Source organism: Gracilinanus agilis, chromosome 1, assembly GCF_016433145.1.
Source record: "Gracilinanus agilis isolate LMUSP501 chromosome 1, AgileGrace, whole genome shotgun sequence".
NCBI classification, from domain to species: Eukaryota; Metazoa; Chordata; class Mammalia; order Didelphimorphia; family Didelphidae; genus Gracilinanus; species Gracilinanus agilis.
Window position 1 is genome coordinate 148,130,573 of NC_058130.1, and position 21,313 is coordinate 148,151,885.

The 21,313-nt window shown below is 39.0% G+C and overlaps 1 protein-coding gene across 2 annotated transcripts in view; it reads right to left on the bottom strand.

The window, feature by feature from the left end:
- The window catches only part of SLC5A11 (solute carrier family 5 member 11), a 46,489-nt gene extending 26,774 nt beyond the window's left edge, over positions 1-19,715 (bottom strand). Inside the window, exons 1-8 of one of the 2 annotated variants that reach the window (XM_044658208.1) lie at positions 19,608-19,715; positions 17,169-17,342; positions 16,168-16,239; positions 15,351-15,455; positions 13,822-13,881; positions 6,575-6,679; positions 4,820-4,925; positions 1,023-1,103 (exon numbers count right to left, since the gene is read on the bottom strand). In XM_044658208.1, coding sequence (XP_044514143.1) covers positions 1,023-1,103; positions 4,820-4,925; positions 6,575-6,679; positions 13,822-13,881; positions 15,351-15,455; positions 16,168-16,239; positions 17,169-17,303 — 664 coding nt within the window. In that variant the 5' untranslated portion in view covers positions 17,304-17,342; positions 19,608-19,715. Of the gene's footprint in view, positions 1-1,022; positions 1,104-4,819; positions 4,926-6,574; positions 6,680-13,821; positions 13,882-15,350; positions 15,456-16,167; positions 16,240-17,168; positions 17,343-19,607 lie in introns of those variants that run through there. The other variant, XM_044658214.1, reaches the window with a different exon arrangement.
- Between the last annotated feature and the right edge of the window lie 1,598 nt (positions 19,716-21,313).

Consider the following 21,313-nt stretch of genomic DNA (forward strand, 5'->3'; position numbering starts at 1 on the left):
GAGACCCTGGTGAGACTGCTTTAAATATCTCCTTTGAATTCCACATGGTGAGTTTAAAGTCTGACTGAATCTTCCTGAACTTTTCTTAAGAAATTTCTTTTAGTAGACTCTGTGAATGAAGTTTGCTCCATTCACCTCCGGGCCTCTAATTCTCTACTGAGGGTTAAGATCTACCTGGATTAATTAGAGGATAGTAGTAAATTACCTACTGGGTTAGATTCTTATATCTTTATTTCCTCTCTCTCTTCTTAATTGTAAAAAAACTTCTATAAAAGTCAATTTTGTCTTGAGATTATTCTTAATTAAGGATTGATAATAGTTCAATCCTCTGGTAACCATCTTTTAATATATTGAACCCCAAACTCCCTTTTCCCCCCTTACATTTGTGAATAAATTTTTAAAAAGCTGGACTTGCAAAATTCAACATACAAAGTGATGACAGCAAATACCACAGCATGATAAAGGCACTTCAACCTTAGAAAAGCAAACAGGCGGCATAATGTATAGAACACTGGCTTTAGAGTCAGGAAAACCTGAGTTTGAATCCTACTTCATTTACTCCATGTGTAAGCCATTTACTCTGGGTAAGCCATTTAACCTCTCTTGGCCTCAGTTATCTCATCTGTAAAATGAGGTTAATAATAGCACCTACCTCATAAGGCTATAGTGAGGACAATAAGAAAGCATTTAAAGCATTATATAAATATGAGCTACTATAACAGAGAAGCAGGAATGCCAGAAGGACTCTGGAATCCAGAAATGCAAGGAGAGGAAGCATCATATAGGAAAAGAATAGTGCAAGGTGAATTGGAAGACTCCTCGGTTTCTAGCCTTGAGTCTGCCACTTGGTGATCTTGGATAGTCCTTACTCTGGGCTTCTGTTTCTACATTTGTAAAATGAGGGTGTTGGATCAGAAAAATCTCTAAAGTCTCCTCTACTTTAAAAAAAAAACCACAATTAAAAAATACCACAATAATAGCAATTTAATGATGCTTAACTTGGAATGCTTGGAAATACTTACTGTATCCCATTAGAGTGAAGGCTCCTCCCAGCATGATAACAGTCTGCAGAGCATCTGTGTAGATCACAGCTGCCAGGCCACCTGATGGGAAGACCAAAAATATGAGGATGGAGGTAAGAGGGAGTTACCCTGAGCCATGCCTAGGGTGGCTTTTAGATATTAAAAAGCATACTCTGAGGAGCCAGATTTCCCCACCATAATTAAAATCAATTTGGGTAAAATTTTGCCTGCTATTGACATTGACTTAAGAGGGATTGTTATGGTTGAAGGGGCTGGTTGGTAGGTAGGGTAGAAGAATGGCGTCCAAGTGCTGGTTGTTGGTTTTTTTTTTTTTAATCCAGCATAGTAATACTTTGATTTATCTCATTACCCTGGAACCATCTTTGACTTCTTCCTCTTCCTTGTTTCCCACATTTCATCTGCTTCTAAGGCCTATCAATTCAACCTCTAAAATGCCTCTTATAATCACTTTTTCCTTTCCACTCCTATTCTAATTAAGACCCTAATTCAGGACCTTTTCTCTTCTCAGATTGATCTTCTAATTGATCTCCTTGCAATCTATAACCTCTTTAATCCATCCTTCACATTGCTTGCTGTTTGAGTAACCTTCCTAAATGCATTGCACCAATCACATAAATCCTCTACTCAATGGCTCCCTATTGTTATGTCTAGGATTTAATAAGAAGAGATTCGGTTGAATCACATGTGGGGAAAGTGGGTAGTTTTTTCACTGATTCCCAAATTTTTACTGGATCTGAAGTCTATCTTTTTAATACTAATAATTCTTTATTATGCTATATGACTGCCAAATACTGAATAATAAGAATCTTAGAAGGTGCCGAAAAGGCAGTGGCAAGACACATGGTAGCTATGACTAAGATGACTTGTAAGAGAAAAATGTCATAAAAGACATCATTAAGGATATGATATTAGATGAGGATGTAGGTAGATTCTATAGCAACAATGAAGATGGATTACCCAGATGCTGCCCTTGTGAAGTGTTAAAATAACCAAAGGAAAGCCCCCACCTGTACATTGGGTGTCTCTTCAAGGAGAATTATAGGAAGGAAGGAAGAGACAGAGGGGTAAAGAGAAAGAAACAGAGAAGGGGAGAGAGAGAAGGAGAGAGGAGGGGAGGGAAAGACAAAGAGAGAAACACAGAGAAAGAGAACCACACAGAGAGAGAACACCCCACAAAGAGAGAAATACACAGTGAAACAGAAAGAGAGAGGAGGGAAGGAGGAAAAGAGAGAGAGAGAGAGAGAGAGAGAGAGAGAGAGAGAGAGAGAGAGAGAGAGAGAGAGAGAGAACCATACAGAGAACACCAGAGAGAAAGAGAGAAAAACACAGAGAGAAAGAGAAAGAAACAAGGAAAGAGGAAGAGAGAAATACAAACAAGACCACACAGAGAGAGAGAGAACAACACACACACACACACACACACACACACACAGAAATACAGAAAGAGAAACAGAGAGAGAAAGATAGATTAAGTGCCTACTTTGGGCCATTCACTCTCGCAATTTTGCTTTATAAATATTATCTTATTTAATCTCTACAAGTCTGTGAGGTAGGAGCTATTATTATCCCCATTTTACAGGTAAGAAAACTAAGGCCTGGGGCTGGGGGTTGGGGGGGTCAGGGGCCAAATAATTGCCCAGGGTCACATAGGTACTAAATATCTGAGGTCTTCTTGACTCCCTGACTCCAGGCCCAGTACTCTCGCATGGAAAAATTATAGGTGGAGAGCCTGCACTGATAAGTTATTGGACCATCAAAATATTTCTGTCCCAAGAATGGATGAGTATTCTTAAAGAGACTATGAAAAGAAGACATTCTGATTCTGTTCTAGCCTTTATTAAGCTCCGACTACCTGGAAGGCCTGGGAGACCCACCACAGAACTTTAAGGAAGGCTTGTAATGAAATGGAATGTAAAGAGGAACATAATCCATTCAGGTTAATTGTGTGTATAGATCAATTTGGCTGAAGGGCAGTGTTTTTTAGGGGGACAGTAGAAGCTGAGATTAGAATGTTATGTGGGGACCATATTATGGAGGACCTTAAATAACAGAGATTTGCCTTTTTTTTTATTCTGAGTACTGCTTTTGCTCTTCCAGAATCTGTGTCGAATTCATATTTTTCTTTTGGACTTTGCATGTGTTTGCTTTGCTTTCATCATCCCCTTCTGTGTCTGTACCTTATTCTTTGTCTCCATAAAATTCTCTATAGTTGGGTGCTTTTTTTGTGGTCTGCTCATTTTTCTTCCCCTTTTATAGGTAGGCTCTTTTCTCTGCGGGGTTAGGTTATCCTCTTAAACTTCAGACCTTCCTTGATGCTAACCTTAGCTTTATTTCTGGGTTTCTGCCAGTTTCAGTTCTTCCAAGATGGTATGATGGCGTGAGGGCTGGGACCTGAGCACTGCCTTTGGAAGATAAATAGGGCAGCAATGTGTGGAGTATATTAGAATGAGAATAGGGTGCAGGTAGATAAGAAGGCAAGGACATGCTTTAGAAGGACATTTGCCATAATTCAATAAAGGTACAGTCTTGATTCTCCTTGAAGCCATAACGTTTTAGAACAGAAAGAGACTTCGGAGATTTCCTAAGCCATCCCCTATCCCTTTCCTGTTACTTTCATAGATGAAGATCCAGAAGCCCAGAGAGAGCATGTGCTTCATCTGTAACCATACACTCTCAGACTGAGGGGCTAATTTTAGGGAAGGTGAGCACACTTCTTCCCATTAGACCATATAGAATAAAGGTCAGGGAGTGGTTCCAGGTTTATCAAGGAAGGAGGTAACCCAAGACCCTCTGAAAGGCTTGAAGAGAAATATACTTGGACCTTAAAACTTTTTATAGGGCAACATTTCTCTAGCTTGTTGTACAAAGTAGAATGTAAATAGGAAATGGCTTTTTTTAAATCTGTATTTCCATCTGACACATTTAACCTCTAAAATATCTTTCATCTTCAACTTCTTTCCATCCCTACTACATATATACCTTAATTCCTAACACATAGTGTTTAATAAATGTTTCCTTTTTTAACCCTTATTTTATGTCCTAGAATTGATACCAAGTAACAGTTACAAAGGAGAAGAGTTGTAAGGGCTAAGCAATTGGGCTTAAGTAACTTGCCCAGGGTCCCACAGCCAGGAAGTACCTGAGGTCAGATTTTGAACCTAGGGCCTCCCATCTCCAGGCCTGGCTCTCTATCCACTGAGCCACCTAGGTGTCCCTCTAATAAATGCTTCTTGAATTAGATGGAAGGTATGTGCATCAGAATGGTGAGCAAAAAGCCTCTCTGAAGATGCATATGACATGTGCTCACTTTTAAGACCTCAGGGTGGAATGGGAAGAACACTGGATGGAGGGATCTGAGTTTGAATCCCAATTCTGCTATATACTTCCTTTGTCACAGTGCGAAAGTCCTCTTAGCTTTCTTAAGTCTAGGTTTCCTCATCCCTAAGATGAGGACATTGAATTAGATAATTTCTAGATACTTGTCCTATAAACCCAAAGCTAAGTATATTGGGGGCACGGGGCAAATAAGTGGCTTCCCCAACGTGAACCTCAAATTCTCTTCTGAAAAGGGACCATGATAAATAGCTTGATCCTTTCTAATGAATGGTTTTGTACTTCCACTTTTGGGAAGGGATCCTGATTACCCGTCAGACAACAATGTTGAATGGAAGGGCTCAGAAGTCTTTTCTGGAATAAATTACTTGAGTAATCTGGACAGGACCTCCAAATTCTTAACCCGAGCCTTCCCAGTGTTACCCCAAGGGGCTCAGCCATACCTGCCACTGTATATAGAGCTGTAATTGCCAACAGCCCCACTACTGCAAGGTACAAATCCAAGTGTAAGGACTGCTGGATAAAGATGGCACCTGCATACATGTCCACCTGAGGAAATAAGTAAGATCACAGACGTAGAAGAGGAAGAACATTTTGTCGGACTCCTTCGTCTTATAGATGAGAAACCTAAGGCTTAGAGAGAGGCTGACTTGTCCAGATGTTAGAGGTAGGATTTGAATTAAAGTCTTCCAATACTCTGTCCATACTACTACTCCATACTTTCCACTCAAGGGAGAAGCTGTTCCTTCTCTTCCTCTTTCCCTCCCCTGGTTTGCAAATTCTTGGTTTTCTTCTATCTCTACTATTGGGAAAGACAAGCAATCCAGTTTGACTGGCAGCCAACAACTTGCTTAAGTTAGGGTTAGCTCCCTTTCCCTGAGATGAGGTGTATGGACAGTTGGGCCCTTGAGGGCCCTTTCTTTGACCCTAAAGCATGTTTGATTCTTCAAAGGGTGTATGTGTACAAGAGGGTGATTGGTGGGGGGTAGTGAGCCTTGGAATTTGATTTTCTGATGCTCAGATGACTTTATTAAGGTCATTCCTGGAGCACTGACTCGGTGCAATCAGTCAATAAAGCTGACCCTGCAAATGATGTACCTGCTATAAGGAAACTGGGTCAGACTAGTTAATGACAGGAAATTAATGGCTGATCAGCTCTTGAGATCTCTTTATCATCTCTGATAATCTGATAAGGACAGTTTAGTTGATAAGGAAATAAAAGGACACAAAGATCTTTTAGCTCATGCTTCCAGCTCTGTCTCTAGGAGCATGGAGTTTATTATATATATTTCAAGACTCATTTCACACAAAAGAAACCCCCTCTCCCATGAAACTTCACAGATGTGCAGAAGTTACAAATTATGTCATATCAAAACACAAAAGGTCTCAATGGCTTCAGAATACAACAAGGCCAAGGCTGAATTTTGACTGTGTTCTTATCAGAAAGCCAAGTCGGGGAATATTTTTCTCAGGGTTGAATTGCCCCTGCTAAGGTTTTGGCCTTGGCTGTACCAGGCAGCTGCATTCCTGGCCAAAGGGGAAGAGTGTTAACCTTTTAAACTGCTCGTTAGCTAGGAACTTAAAGCTTTTCAATAAGGCCACAATATTTTTCAACAAGAAATCACAAGGATCACAAAAGGGGTCAAAAGAGGGGGTCTCAGATTTTTATCTATTCTCTTATTGGCTTCCCACAATCAGCAGCTTATGAGGCTTCATTGAGTTTTGCCTTTTACATTAGGCCAAAGAGTGGGCTTGCTGTTCAACTACTCTTGGCCACTTCCTGGAAACAGAAGAATCTCTGTTCCCTACTTCATCTCCTATCTACTCTTTCTATTCCTTATATTTATCTTTTCTCCTTGTCTCTCCTCCTTTTCTTCCCTTCCCCTCCCTTCCTTTTTTTAATTTCTTCCCTTCTGTGTCCTCCCCACTTTCTTTTTCTGCCTCCCTTTTAAAGTGTAGTTTCCAGTTCCAGCTGGGGAAGAGTACTATTGGGAAAACAAGAGACACTCAATCTACACTACTGATGTCCAGACAGGAAGGTAGGGAGCAATTGGAACTTGACTTTTAATATTGGTAATCAAGTACACACCTGTGCCAATTGTCAGTGATTCACATCTGGCTTTTGACAGTGATTTGTGTATCTATGCCCTTGGAAGAGTGACTGATAAGCAATGACTTTAGAAAAGTTGTGTTCTTACCGAGATTTTGGTGAAGATATAGATAAATAAATAGAGAACAGCCAAGAACAAGGGAATCCGTTTGCCTCCAAATCTCTTCCGTAAGTACTCTGGCATGGTGGTGACCTGGGAGAAGAGGAAAAAGAGTTCTGGTATTAAATACTTCATGGTTTTCTGGTAATTTAAAGGCTAACTCAAAACACATGAAAGTGAGGTTCTAACCTATATTAACTGATACTGAGTGAAATAAACAAAACCAGGAGAACATTATACACAGTAACTGAAACATTGTGAGATGATCAAATGTAATAGACTTTGCTACTAATAGCAATGCATTGATCCAGGACAATTCTGAGAGATTTAAGAGAAAGAATGTTATCCACAGCTAGAGAAAGAATTGTTGGAGTAGAAATGCAAAAGAAAAACATATGATGTATCACTTGTTTATATGGGTATATGATTTGGGGTTTTTGGTTTTAAAAGATTACTACAAAAATGAATAATATGGAAGTAGGTTTTGAGTAATAATACATGTATAATCCAGTGGAATTGTTTGTCAGCTCCAGGAGGGGGAACAGAAGAAAGGAGGGAGACAACAAGAATCATGTAACCATGGAAAAAAATTTGTTTTAATTTAAAAGAAAAAAAAAAGCATAACCAAATACCTTAAATAAATAAATTCCTAAGACTTTTAGGGGGAAAAAGGAAGGTGAGGGTCTAGACTCACAGCAAAGTTCCCTTGCTCCAAATCATAGAGTACTGGTCTTGCAGAATGTCAGAAAGACAGTAGTAGTTTTTCCACTGCTATGGGACTTATCAGACAGAAAGTAGGGGGAAGTCAGAGAAATAGACTAGGACCAATCAGTTGGGTAAAACACCTAGGGAGAAGTTGGGGAGGAGATAGCTTCCCTACCTGGTGCTTTAAAAAATGGATTCTAGATCTAGAGCTTAAGGAGCCTTTAGAGGCCATGGATTCCTATTTTTTGATTTTACAAATGAGGAAGATGAGATATAGAGAGATTATGACTTGCTCCAGTACACAACTAGTGTTTGAGGTGATATTTGAATCCAGGCTCGATTCCAGTCCAATCTAGTACTTATTCATTATATTACATTGCCTCTCAGAATGAAATTTTGTTCACAAATGAGGGGGTGAGAAGACTAAGTGAAATCCAAGATACCTTCCAATTCTAAATCATTAATCTCTTGATTTATTATTTCACCACTGTGGAGAATTCCCAGGGTAGAAATTCTTTCCATCAATACCAATATGACCTACATGACATAGTAATTAATTCTCAGGGAATTTCCACAAAGAAGTCAAGTCAGCAAGCATTTACTGTACACCTACTATGTGCTATACATTGTACTAAGCACTGGGGATACAAAAAAAAAAGTTTCCTGCTCTGAATGAGCTTAATGGAAAGACAACATATAAACAACTATGTGCTAACAAGTTAGAGACAGGAAAGGCACCAACATTAAAGGGGATTGAGAAAAGCTTCTTTTTTAACCCTTTCTTTCTTAGTAACAATCCCAAGAAAGAAATACAAGGTCTAGGCAAATGGGTTAAGTAACTTGCCCAGGGTCACAAAGCTAGAAAGTGTCTGAGGCCTGATTTGAACCCAGGACCTCCCAACTCCAGGTCTGATGCTCTATCCACTGAGCCACCTTCCTGCCCTGGGAAAGGCTTCTTGGAAAAGGTGACTTCATCTGAGACTTGAAGGGGGCAAAGGGAGCTAGGAGGTGGAGATGAGGAGAGAGTTCAGGCATAGGGGACAGTCAATGCAATGAGAATAAAGATTTGTGAGGTGGAGATGCTCATCTACCTCTGTCCTGTCATCATTAAATGTATTAATAATTGGGGAAAATGTGATTGCATTGATAAGGAACTCTCCACTCAGGCAGATCTCCATCCTTCCATTAGAAGGCAAGGTCCTGGAGTAGAGATTTTTTCATTCATTGTCTTTTATCCCCAGTGCCTAGCACAGTGTCTGGAACATAGAAGGTGTTTAATAAATGTTTGTTGATTAAATGATAGATGACACTCATTAATTGCTGTGACCAAACAAATTCACCAGTTTGGGAAGCAATGAGCCAGATTTCTGGTGTTGGACTTCTTTCTCCACTCTTAGCTAAACAGGCCCATACACTCTTAGCACACCACAGAGAGTACAATTGTCTGGCAATTTCCCTCAGCTACAGGATCAGAAACAGACCTCCCTCTGGTCAAAGCTTTCAACTGACACTTTCCAGGAGAGGAGGCATCTTTGTCGAGGCTCAGGGGATATCAGTTTCATACTATTGAAGGATATTTGAGGGGTTGATCTAAGAATGTCCAATTGTGGGCCACTCTTCCTCATTACCACAATGAGAGGGGAAAAGCCCATGGGGGCTGATGGAAGGAGTACTGGTCTGGGAGTCTACTATTCTGATACTAACTAGCTATGAAGACTTTAAGATGAAAGAAATTTCATGTTGAAAGGGTTCTAAGGGCCAAGGGAGTAACGATGAAACATACTCATCTCCTGAAAGAAGGATAACAGATACTCAAGATACAGAAACAGACATTTTTGGACATGGATGATGTGAAAATTTGTTTTGCTTGGCTGTGTGTATTTGTTACGGGAGCTTAGTTTGTTTGTTTTTTTTCTAACCTGGAGAAGGGGAGAGAGAAATGAGGATTAGAGGCAGAGTTCATCAAAAAGAGAAGTAAAAGAAATGAGAGTCATTGAAGAATTTATTAAAATGTACAGAACAGAAACATATAAGTATGACTCCTTTAAAAGTGAGATGAATTTATCCTCTACTTAAAGGAGAAGCAAACTATATAGACTAGAGATTTGTAGGTTTATCTTCATTCTTTGTTCTGCTTTGTTTATGGAAATGATCATTTTATTGGTATTAAGGTCAAAATAAAAAATAAACATTTTTTATAAAGGAAAGAGATCTTAGCAATTGGCTAGTTATTTTGCAGATGAGGAAACCTGAGACACAGAGAGGGGATGTGTGCCCAAGTTCACATGGATAGAAAGAACCAGAGTTGGAATTCAGAGGTAACTAGGGTGGTGCAGTGGAATGAGGAAGACTTATCTTCCCAAGTTCAAATCTGGCTTCAGATACTTAATAACTGTATAACCTTAGGCAAATCCCTTAACCCTGTTGGCCTCAGCTTACTCATCTATAAAATGAGCTGGAGAAGGAAATGGCAAACAACTCCAATATCTCTGCCAAGAAAACGCCAAATAGAGTCACAAATAGTCAGACAGGGCTGAAAATGACTGAACAACAACAGAGGTAGAATTCAGATCCTGTTCTTGTGGTTCCAAATCCACAGTATTTTCCCTTACCATGTAATGGCCCTGGACAAATCACTTCATCTCTGAGTTTAAATTTCTTTTCATCCATAAAACAGGGATAATAGTCATTTATCCCACTATCTTCCAGGAAGGTTGTGAGGAAAGCACTTTACAGTTAAAATCACAAATAGGAGGGACCTTCAAAGCCACTGAATTTAACTCTCTCTTTTCCCAAATGAGTTTATGTGACTTGCTCAAGATCACAAAATAGCCAAGTGCCTGAGGGAGGATTTGAACTTATATAGGACTCTGACTCCATGTCCAAACCCTATCCACTATATCATAGCTATGTAAGCTTGTTATTTACTTGGAAGTGTAACTCTATTATGTTTCTCCCAGCTTAACTTGCTATTTCCAGAATCTTTCTCTATCTTTGTAATTGATATTTTCCCCCTCTGGACACAATTGCCTTTCCTTCCATCTTCTCTCATCCTGCTCAGTCTCTTCCTTAAATTTATTCCAACCTTGTTCAAATAAATCTAGACTCAGCTGACTCAAAAAGAGAAACTTTTAGAGGCGCAAGTGTCTCCTAGAGATATGCTGGTCAGCTCTCCTGAAATGCACAACCTGCTTTTAAGTTTGTTCTTCATTATTAACAATTCTCCATCCATCACTTTCTGAAGTCTAGAGTGACAATCAACAAAACAATCAATGAAACCCTGATTTGTAGCCTTTGCTGATTTCCCAGGTGTCAATGCTCACACTGAAAATTTAACAATCGGGCCATCTGAGCAAAATGTACTGACTCCAGGGCACCTCTGCTAGAGATACCTGCTCTATTCTGTCACCTTCATTTTACAGGGCCCCAAGATGAGTAGTGACCAAACTGAGATTGAGACCCAGTTCTGATAACTATTCCAAAGCTCTTTTCACCACACCTTCTTGGTTCCCCAGTGACTCTGTTAAGCCTAAAAATTTAAGTCCCTATTTTATTCATTTAGGATTAAATAGACCAGCATGAAAACCCATGAACCAGGCTTCTTTGTTTTTAGACTTGGCTGGGAGGGGCAATGTTAGTTTTCCTCCATTTCCTCACACTGTGGACCAGGGGGATGGTTAATTCTCATTTTCCTAGGGGAATTTTCAAGGCTTCCCTTTGCTTAGTGGTAGAGCCCAGAGCAGGAAGGTTCCATGTAGGAAAGGGTGGGATGAAGGCTGGGTTTGGGTTGAAATTAGAAAATGGAAAGCTCCATCTCATTTGGCAGATCTTGCAGGAAGGTTCCAGAATGTAAGTTTATCTAAAGTAGGGATTGCTTCTTTCTTTGTGTATCACACTTTGGTAGAGAGGAGAAGTGATAGAGAATCCCACAAAAAAATTAAATAGCAATGTCAAGATTTAAATCCAGGTCCTCTTCTTCTAAATTGAGTTTTTCTCTTCTAGCATGTTTCCTCTTGAGGGGCTCAATAAATAATTGTTGGATCAATGAACAAATGAATAGAAGAGGTTACTGTCTCCATGTACTTTATTTTTAAATTTTTTAATATTTATTTATACTATAAAAAATTAATTCCCAGGTATCTCAACTCCTCCTTTCCCTTCTCAAAACATAGAAGGCTATAAATAATGACTTTTGTGTTTCTATTTATAAGTTCTTTCACTGGAAATGGACATTCACAAATTATTCTTCAAATATTAATTAAAATACAATTGTGCATATAAGGATCTCTTGGTTCTACTCATTTTGCTCTTGATTTCATGTAGGCCTTTCCAATTTTTTAAAAGAATTAATCTGCTCATTATTATGGCACAGTAGTATTCCATCACAATCATGCACTATAACTTGTTCAGTCATTCCCTAATTGATGGACATCCTTCAATTTCCAGTCTTTTACCTAGAAAGCTGTTACAAATATGTTGGAACATATACGTTCATTTTTTTCTTCCTGATCTCCTTGGGAAACGGACCCAACACTGGTATTGTTGGGTTTCAGGGTATACACAGTTCTATAACTCTCTAGGCATAATTCCAAATTGCTCTCCAAAATAGTTGGAAAACAGGTCACAGTTCCAGCAACAGTATATTAGTGTCCTCATTTTGCCATATTTCCTCCGACATTTGTCATTTTGCCTTTTTTTTCATTTAGCCAATTTGAGATGTGTAAGATAATATTTCATAATTGTTTCCATTTATATTTCTCTAATTAATAGTGATTTAAGTTATTTTATAAACCTATATATGGCTTTGATTTCTTTATCCAAAATCTTTCTGTTCATATCTTCTGACCATTTATCATTTGGAGGATGGATTTTATTCTTATAAATTTGACAAAGTTTTCTATATATTTTAGATATGAGAACTCTGAGAAACTGTCTATAACATTTCCCACCAATTTTCTGCTTTCTTTCTAATCCTGGCTACATTAGTTTTATTTGTATAAAACCTTTTAAGTTTAATGTAACCACAATTATCCTTTTTATATCTCACAATGTCCTCTATCTCTTGTTTGTTAATAAGTTACTCTCCTATCCATAAATCTGATGGGTAATATATTCCCTGTTCTTCTAGTATGCTCATGTTATCTCCCTTTATGTCTAGGTCATGTATCCATTTTGATCTTATCTTAGTGAATGGTGTAAGATATTGGTCTTTATTTAGTTTCTGCCAAACTACTTTCCATTTGTCTCAGCAATTTTGATCGAATAGTGAATTCTTATCTCAAAATTTAGATCCATGCTTCTGTCAAAAACAAGATTACTATAGTCTTTTACTATGTGTTGTATGTCTACTCTGTTCCACTTATCTACCTTTCTATTTTTTAGCCAATACCAGATAGTTTTGCCAATTACTGCTTGATAATACAGTTTAAAATCTTCTAATGTTAGATCTCCTTCCTTTGCTTTAAAAAAAATTAATTCCTTTGATATTCTTGATCTTTTGTTCTTCCAAAAGAATTTAATTATTATTTTTCTAGCACAATAAAATGATTTTGTTGGTAAAATAATTGGGATGGCATTGGATAAGTAGATAATTTAGGTAGGTTTGTCATGTTAATTATGTTGGCTCTGCCCACCTATGAACAATTAATATTTCTCCAATTATTTAAATCTGAACTGTAGTTTTTGGATTTGTTTTGGCAGGTATACTCCCAAGTATTTTATTCTGTATATGGTAAATAGGAATGTGTTGTATTTTATCAAAGGTTTTTTCTGCATCAATTGATAGAATCATATGATTTTTGGTACTTTTGTTATTGATATAATCAATTATGTTTATAGTTTTATTGATATTAAACTATCCCTGAATTTCTAGTGTGAATTCTGTTTGGTTAGACTGAATAATCTTTGTATTATATTGTTGTAGTCTCCTAGCTAGTATTTTATTTAGAATGTTTGTATCCATATTCATTAATGAAATTTGTCTATAACATTTTCTCTCTGTTTTTGCTCTTCCTGGCTTTGAACTATATTTGCTTCATAAAATGGAATTTGGTAGGACTCTTTTGCCTATTAATTAAAATTATTTTTTTCAATATTGAAATTAGTTGATCTTTAAATGTTTGGTAGAATTCACTTGTAAATTCATCTGTTCCTGATGCTTTTTTCTTAACAACTTCATTTATGGCAGATTCAATTTCTTTTTCTAAAATAGGTTCATTTAGATATTCTATTTCCTCCTCTGATAGTCTAGGCAGTTTATATTTTCATAGGTATTCTTCCATTTCACTAACATTGTTAAATTTGTTGGCATATAATTGTCTAAGAATTGTTTTGATTTCATCTTCTTTAGTGGCATTTCTTTCTTTTGTAATGCTAGTGTTTTTAATTAATAAATCAAACTAGGAATTAGTTTTTATGAAAAATCAACAAAATAGATAAACCAAAGGTTAATATAATTATTTAAAAGACAGAAAAAAACCTAGTTCCCTTTAACCAGAGATTTCAACACCCTTTCTCCATATGAGACTCACTCTTCCAGCAATGTAGATAGGAAGAAAGATCCAGCCCAGCATCAGCACAGAGAAGATCCCCTGTGGAAGAAAGTACAATCAACTTTATTTCAAGCTCTTCTAAAGACATGTCTGAGCTACTGACTCCAAAAATAAGATGTTAATTTGTACTGGGAAAAGGTAATAGACTGGATTTAGAACTTGACAGAGCAACTAGGTGGCACAGTAGATAGGGCACTAGGCCTAGAGTCAAGAAGACATGAGTTCAAATTCAGCCTCAAACACTAGCTCAGTGACCCTGGACAAGTCACTGTTTGCCTCTTTTTCTTCATCTGTCAAATGAGCTGGAGGAGGAAATAGCAAACCACTCTAGTATCTTTACCAAGAAAGCCCCTAATGGAGTTATGAGAAGTAGGACATGACTGGAAAAACAAAGGAACAAAGGAAGTAAACAGGGGGAGGAAGAGCGTTATCTAGATTTCGTTTGGAAAACTACAACATGCATTACAGAATTGGAGAATTTAGAAATGGAATAAGGAAAGAAGAAAGCATTTATTAAATATCAACTATATACAAGGCATTGTGTTAAACACTTTAGAAATATCTCATTTGAATGAGATCTCACAAAAACCTTCACATGTAAGTGCTATGATTCTCCCCATTTTACAGTACAGGAAACAGATAAAGGTTAAGGGACTTGTCCAGGATCTCACATCTACTAAGTATTTGAGGTTGGACTTGAACTTGAGGCTTCCTTAGGTCCAGCTCCATCCAACTACTTCACATTTCACTTTGCACCAAAGCAAGTGCTTTGGTATTTAGTTAATGCCAAAATATATTCTTAAAAAGAAAACAACAACAAAAAAAACAACAGCATCCTTTGCTAACAATTTAATTTCCCAACTTCCCTGATTTTCCACTTCATTTTAGTGAAACCTCCTTCACTTGAATATTAATGTTCCTTATAGCTCTCTTGGCAAGGGGTCACATTTTAAATTAGTTATGCACATATCAGTTCTGGAAGCTCAATGGGATTAATCCAGCACTAACCAGTCCCCATAAGCACAAGTAGCAAAAAGCTCTTTGTAGCTCCAACATTTAGTATAGAACAGCTGGTGTCCTATGTACACACAATACGTGCCCACAACATGTTGAAAATATAAATGATTGGATTGACTGCAAGGGGCAGGAATCTGGAGCCTTCTCCTTTCCTCTTAAAATGATTCAGGTCAGGATCTAGTTATACAGTTGGTCTCACTTTAAGAAATCTCACTACAGAAATGTATGGATTCAGAAAAATCTTAGAAGGCTTGTATGAACTGATATAATTTGAAATAAGAAGAACTAGGAGAAAAATGTATACAATGACCATAACACTGTGAAGGAAAACAATTTTGAAAGACTTAAGTCTTGTAATCAATGGCAAGAACCACTGCTTATCAAGAGAAGACTGATAATGAATCACATTTGGGAATGAAAATGATGTTAAAACAAAATTTTAAAAATCAATAAAAATTCGAGTAGTTTTGTGGATTGGATAAAATACTTACATTAAACTCATAAGCTGTTACAGAAATCCCCACAGCTGCTCCTGACCCAGCCAGGCCAATGAAATGCCCACTTCCTATGTTACTGGCAAAGAGAGAAGCTCCCACCTGTGGGGAGATGGGTTCATCATTATGGAGATGCTAAGCCTTGGACTCATTAGAGCTTCCATAACCTAGCCTGAGCTCTCCTAGCAAACTAGAGGACTGAGTTACCTAATGGACCACTGGATTTCATTGGAGCCCCTGGTTCCATCTTTATGGGTAAAAGAGGGGGATTTATAATCCTTATCATAAGGAGGTTTGTCCCCTAGGTCAAGGTACTCATCAAACACTACTTGGAAAATCACCACCAGGAAAGAGAGACTAAAGAGGTTAACTCTAGAAGTTGTAACACTATTTATTACCCAAGCAGCCATGGATGTCTAGGATAAAATGGGGCAAAGTCCCCTTGCTCTCCACTGATGAGTAAAGAAAGTATGAGAGCCACTCTGACCCTGACCCTGGAATCTCTAATAATAACATATTAGGCCAGTGTGGGAAAAACACAATCCATGACTCCAGAATGCCCTTTGAGTATGTCTCAAGTTCATCCCTCTCATCCTCATGCCAAGTCACTACTCCTTGGGACTGCTCAGGATTTACCTGGTCCAATGTAGTTGGAGTCAGAAGAAGGACAAATTCTCTCATTATCTCTCATCCCCAACACGTACTTTCTCTGGCTAGTGATGGAGATACAATGCTCACATCTTGGTTCCATCCAGAGTCTAGGGGGTCTTTACTGCCCACCAGAGAGGCTCAAGCTGGGCCCAGGCTTACTTACCGGCCACCATGCCATGTCCCCTCCAGCGAGGAAATAGCCTTTAACGGTGTCTCTCTTGGTCCTCCACATAGACTGCAACATAGGGAGAGAGAGTCCATTCTAGGTAAGGAAATCACTTTTACCTGGCAGTGTGGCTGTGGTCTAGAACATGGGATTCAGGAGATACCAGTGTCCAGACTAGTTCCAGGGAATAGGCATACCCTCTGATGCCAGAGTTTGAAAGTCTGCTGTAACCAACCAAAAATACCTCTACAATCCATTCCCTAAAGTTTCAAGTAGGATTTTTAGACCTATTGGAGCCTCTCATGTAGTCATGGGAAATATAAATATTCAAGTAGACCAAGGTAAGGGGCAAAGGAGGGAGTGGCAGAGAATTTCCATCTAATGCTATTCATTAGATCCCACCCAGAGAATTGTTTAGGGGTGAGGGGAAGGGTCTACTCACCCTGCTAGGCAACAGAGAGTCTGCAAAAGCAAGCCCCCCAATATTCCTACCAAAACCCTTTTTCTTCTTCCCTGCTCCTGGCTGACACTGTTCCTCATCTGAACCCAGGGAGGGACCCAGAACTTCTACTCCAATCAAGTTCACTTTTCTCTCTTCTCAATGGCGGTGTGTAGCATCCCTCTAGATTCCCTAACATATGACTGCTCACAGCACTTGAAGAGGCATGGAGTCACAAATTATGAACCCTTTGGTAAAATGAAGGGCTTCCATGCCTTACCATCTATCCAGCTACTATGCCCTTCTGAAACCATCTGCATCTGAGCTCTCTCCTATCTCCCCAAATTAGAGTGTGAACTTGTCGGCAAGAAGGATTGCCTTGATTTTCTATTTGTATCCTCCCCAGCACATAGCACAGAGCTTGGCACAAAGTAAACACAAGGAATGTTCCTTTCATTCATTCACTCATCTCTTTCCTTTAGAGGACTCGTCCCCTTTGACTCCTAGCCAGCTAGGCTGGTAGTCAGAGTGTGTGAAGGAACCATAGTCCTTGCCTTACCCAAAGTCCTACAGCTAGGACAAATACGAAATAGAGGACGAGCACCACGATGTCCCAGGTCTCCAGGGTCTTGTCAGGAAAAGCCTCCAGGTCATCATGGTGGGAAGGCAGGGAGCTGCTATGAATCGTCTCCATGGCCACTGTCGTTTGTCTGTCCTGCAGAGTTGCATCTATCTGTAAAAGATGGGAAGTCAACAGAAGATGGGTCTCGAATTGGGTTCAGGAGCTCTAGTCTTTGTCCTGATCAAGAGTGGTGGAAGCCCACTAGCCTCTTCTAATTCAGAAAATGCTGAATCCATTATACATAACCCTAATGGAGGGGCTAGTCAACGTGTGCACAACAGAGTGGGCCACTTACCTTCACATCTGATTTGGAGAAGAACAGTAGACATTTCTCCAAGTCTCTATAGTTTGTAAGGCACTTTATACACGTTCTCTCATTTCATTCTCACAGCTCATGACACTTTCATCATCTGAGCCATTCACTTCATACATACTCTTGTGTTTTTCTGTTCCTTCTCTTCACCTGTTGAATTTCTACCCTTAAAGCCAAATTCAAGTACCACACCTTCTAGGAAGCCACCTCTGATTCTAAGGCACCTTCCCTATACATATGATAATTATTTCCCTCCCTCTCAGACCTCAAGATACTTTCTACACTTTCTCTTAAATAGGCTGTATCTCTTCCAGAACAGTACTTTGCAGAGAGTAGGTACTTAATAAATGCTTATTGAAAATGATAGAGAGACAACTCTAAGATGGTGGAGCAGAGGAACAGGAAATCCAAATCTCTCTTAAAATCCCCTCCAACCATCCTTAAAACTTCAAAAGAAATACTACAGTGGCAGAACCAACAAAGGTATAGGGTGAAACAATTTTCCTGCAGCAGACATCTTGGGAAAGGTCTGCTTCCCCAGGCACTGAAATTTAGAGAGTGCAAAATACAGAATTTTAGCAGCGTGGAAGCAACTGAATTTAGCAATCCAGTAAACAAGACTCCTGCCATTAATCCAAGTGAGCTCCTCCCCAAATCAGACTCTCCTTGCCATTGGAAAGTTGAGAAGCCTTGAAGCACTAAAGAAATGAATTTCTAATAGGGGAATTTCAGGGACCAGGGTAGTTAGAGAGAACACATCATCAGAATTAGAAACTGGAAAGGAAGTAACATGCCTGCCTCAATCACAGAGTAAGTTCATGAGATCAGCTTGCTGGAATTAGGCCATTTGTGACCATAAGACTATGGAATTTTTGACCTGGAAGAGACCTCAGAGACCATTTGTTCCTGTATTTCTCCATAGGTTGGGAATGTATAATCTTCAAACATTATATTGTATAATCTTCAAATAGGTATAATCTTCAAACATTCCAGTTTGGGAACGGTCCCAGCATAACCATGAGGCCCAGCCTAATTTACTAAGGTTAACCAAACATAGGAAGGTTGAATTTAAACATCCCTCCCCCCCTGAAGTTAATGGATAGAGTGGGGTCAAACATTAGGGGACCAATGATTACTTAATTCCCTAGAACTTCAGGAGAAATAAATGACATATGATTTTACACATGGGTATTGATAGGACTTCTGGGAAAAACAAACTGACTGCCCCATTGGTCAAGCCAAATTCCTATCAGTAAAGGGATCTAGAGCTAGAATCTGACCAGTTCCTTAGGAAAAGAATCAGAGGTGCTAGCTCAACTGAGCTAATTGTTAAATTTCCTTCAATATTTACACATTAGAAATCTACAAACAGAGCTTGATTTATTGTTTTGTTATTTGTCTAGACTTAAGAAAGTGATGAAAAAGTGTTAATAAGGAAGATTAAACTTAATGGCATTTTGGAGAAGCAGTCGTTAAATATTTACCAGCACACTGCTGAATAGAATCTTGGAATGTAAGAAATGGATAAGGCTTAAATCTTAGGACGCCAGAACAAGAAGGGACCTATATACAGTCTAGTCCCTCATTGTCCCAATTAAGAAACAGACTCAGAATTGGGAAAATGACATGTCCAAGATGATACAATTATTTAGTAATGACCACTTAAATCCTGGTCTTCTAAGATTCAGTTCAGGCCAGTGTCCTTAAGCTCCAAAGAAATGAATTTCCAAATGGTGGATTTTCTGGAATTTTTTGCAGTATGCCCCATAGATGTTTTTCTTTCTGTGAGAGGACCACCCTCTAGACAGAGGTAATTCATTCTTTGGATGTATTTGATTGATTCCCAATTTGGAAAAAGTGTGGAGGGAGACTACTGTAGTAATTCCCATCATAAGCAACACTATAGTCATTCCCCTTTTGAGGCTGATGGGATTCTGGAAGGACCCCAGGATAGAAGTGAGTACTTTGTCCTTCAAGTCATTCTAACCTTAGTCTCTCAGTCCCTATTAGTCCCATTCTGCCTGGAATAGCCTCACAAAGGGGGCAACAAAGGGGTTGCTTACCTTTCAGAGGACCTGTGAGCTGATCCAATGGATGTCAACAGCTCTCCCCAAAAGGCTGGGGAGACCGAGGAAATGGATAAGGAAAAGCAAAATGTGGAAACAGGTGATCCTCTCCTTCCAGACTCAAGGGACTGAGGAAGCAGGTAACTCTGGCCACTGTTCCTGAGATGTGGGTCAAACTCCAAACTCCAGCGTCCAGCCCATATGGGGGATTAAAAAAGGCATAATACCATCCTAGTGTCACAAAGGGGCAGGAGTTAACAGGGAGGCCCAGGGCCAATGGCAAGAACCTTGATCCCTGAAGCCAAGAATCCATTTAGGAGGTTTCCATTCCATTTCCTCCATTCCTGTGGCTTACTCAAGCTTCTGAGAAGGAAGGGGCCATTGCCCCCTCTCTTTCCCAGAAGCCCATTTTTCCTGTGATCTGTGAGGACTGACTCCTATAGGCAAGATCTTTTTCTCTTCTTACAAGACGGAGACAGGAGACACTGGTAGAACTAATAGCACATGGCTTCTGTTTACCCATTTCCCTTCTCTCCTCCCTCCCATCCTCCTTGTGCTGGGGACAGGCAGGGATAGGACCAGGAGTGTGGGGGAGGGAAGAGAGAAGCAGATGTGGGGGAGAAAGAGATGTCTGCATTTGAATGGAGTTGAGCAAGTTTTTAAGGGAAAGGTTCTAAGGTACCTAGAAGGGCAGCCATGGGTTAGTGGAAAATACAATGGTCTTGAGTCTAAGTCCCATCTCTGCTATTAAAAACCTGAATGACTTTGGTCAATCACTTAACCTCTGTGTGCCTCAGGTTCTTCATCTTTAAAATGAAGGGTTTGGACTTTATCATTTCTAAGGTTCTTTTCACATGGTAGGAACTTCCAAGTTCCTTTTCTTCTGGTTACAGGACCACTATTTCTTTCCTACACTAGTAATTCATAAAAAAATTCTAACTTAGTCTGGCATTCTAGGCTTTGCATAATCTCTCTCCTTTCTATTCTCTCCTCTCTTCCACTGAAAAGAAAGAGAAAGAAAAACAAAATCTTTTCTATAAATATACACAGTCAATCAAAACATATTCACACATTGGCTGTATTCAGAAATGTGTATCACTCTGCATAACTCTTCTCTGTCAGGAGGTAGGCATCATTCTAATGTATCCGACCTCTGGAATTGTGGTTGAGCACTGAGTTGATCAGAGATCTTGTATCCTTCAAAATGGTTCATTTTTAGAATATTGTTGTGATAGTATAGATTGTACTGGATTTACTCACTTCACTCAGCATCAGCTCAAAATGATGTTCAAGCAAGATCCTGACCCCTCTCTTATTTGTAAAGACTTCTAATTGTTCTCCATGATTTTGTGAGATATGTACCTTTTATTCCTCCCTCTTTCTTCCCCAATTTATCTTCCTCTCTAACTTTCTCTTTGTAAGATAATCAACAAAAATAATTCTCAGACCTTCTATCTTATTTGATTCCCACTGTGACTTCTACTAATATTAACCTGGTTCTAAGGAGTTGCTTATATCATTCCCATTCCTGTCCCCCTTCCACTATTAGAATGCAAACATTTCACCCTCCTAAAGTCTTTCCTGGTTGTTCATTCATATTTACCTTTATGTATTGCTCTTTACTACTGTATTTGCATCTTAAAGTTCCTATAGCTTCAGTCTTTTCAATAAGAATAATTGGAAGTTCTCTATTCTGTTAAAGA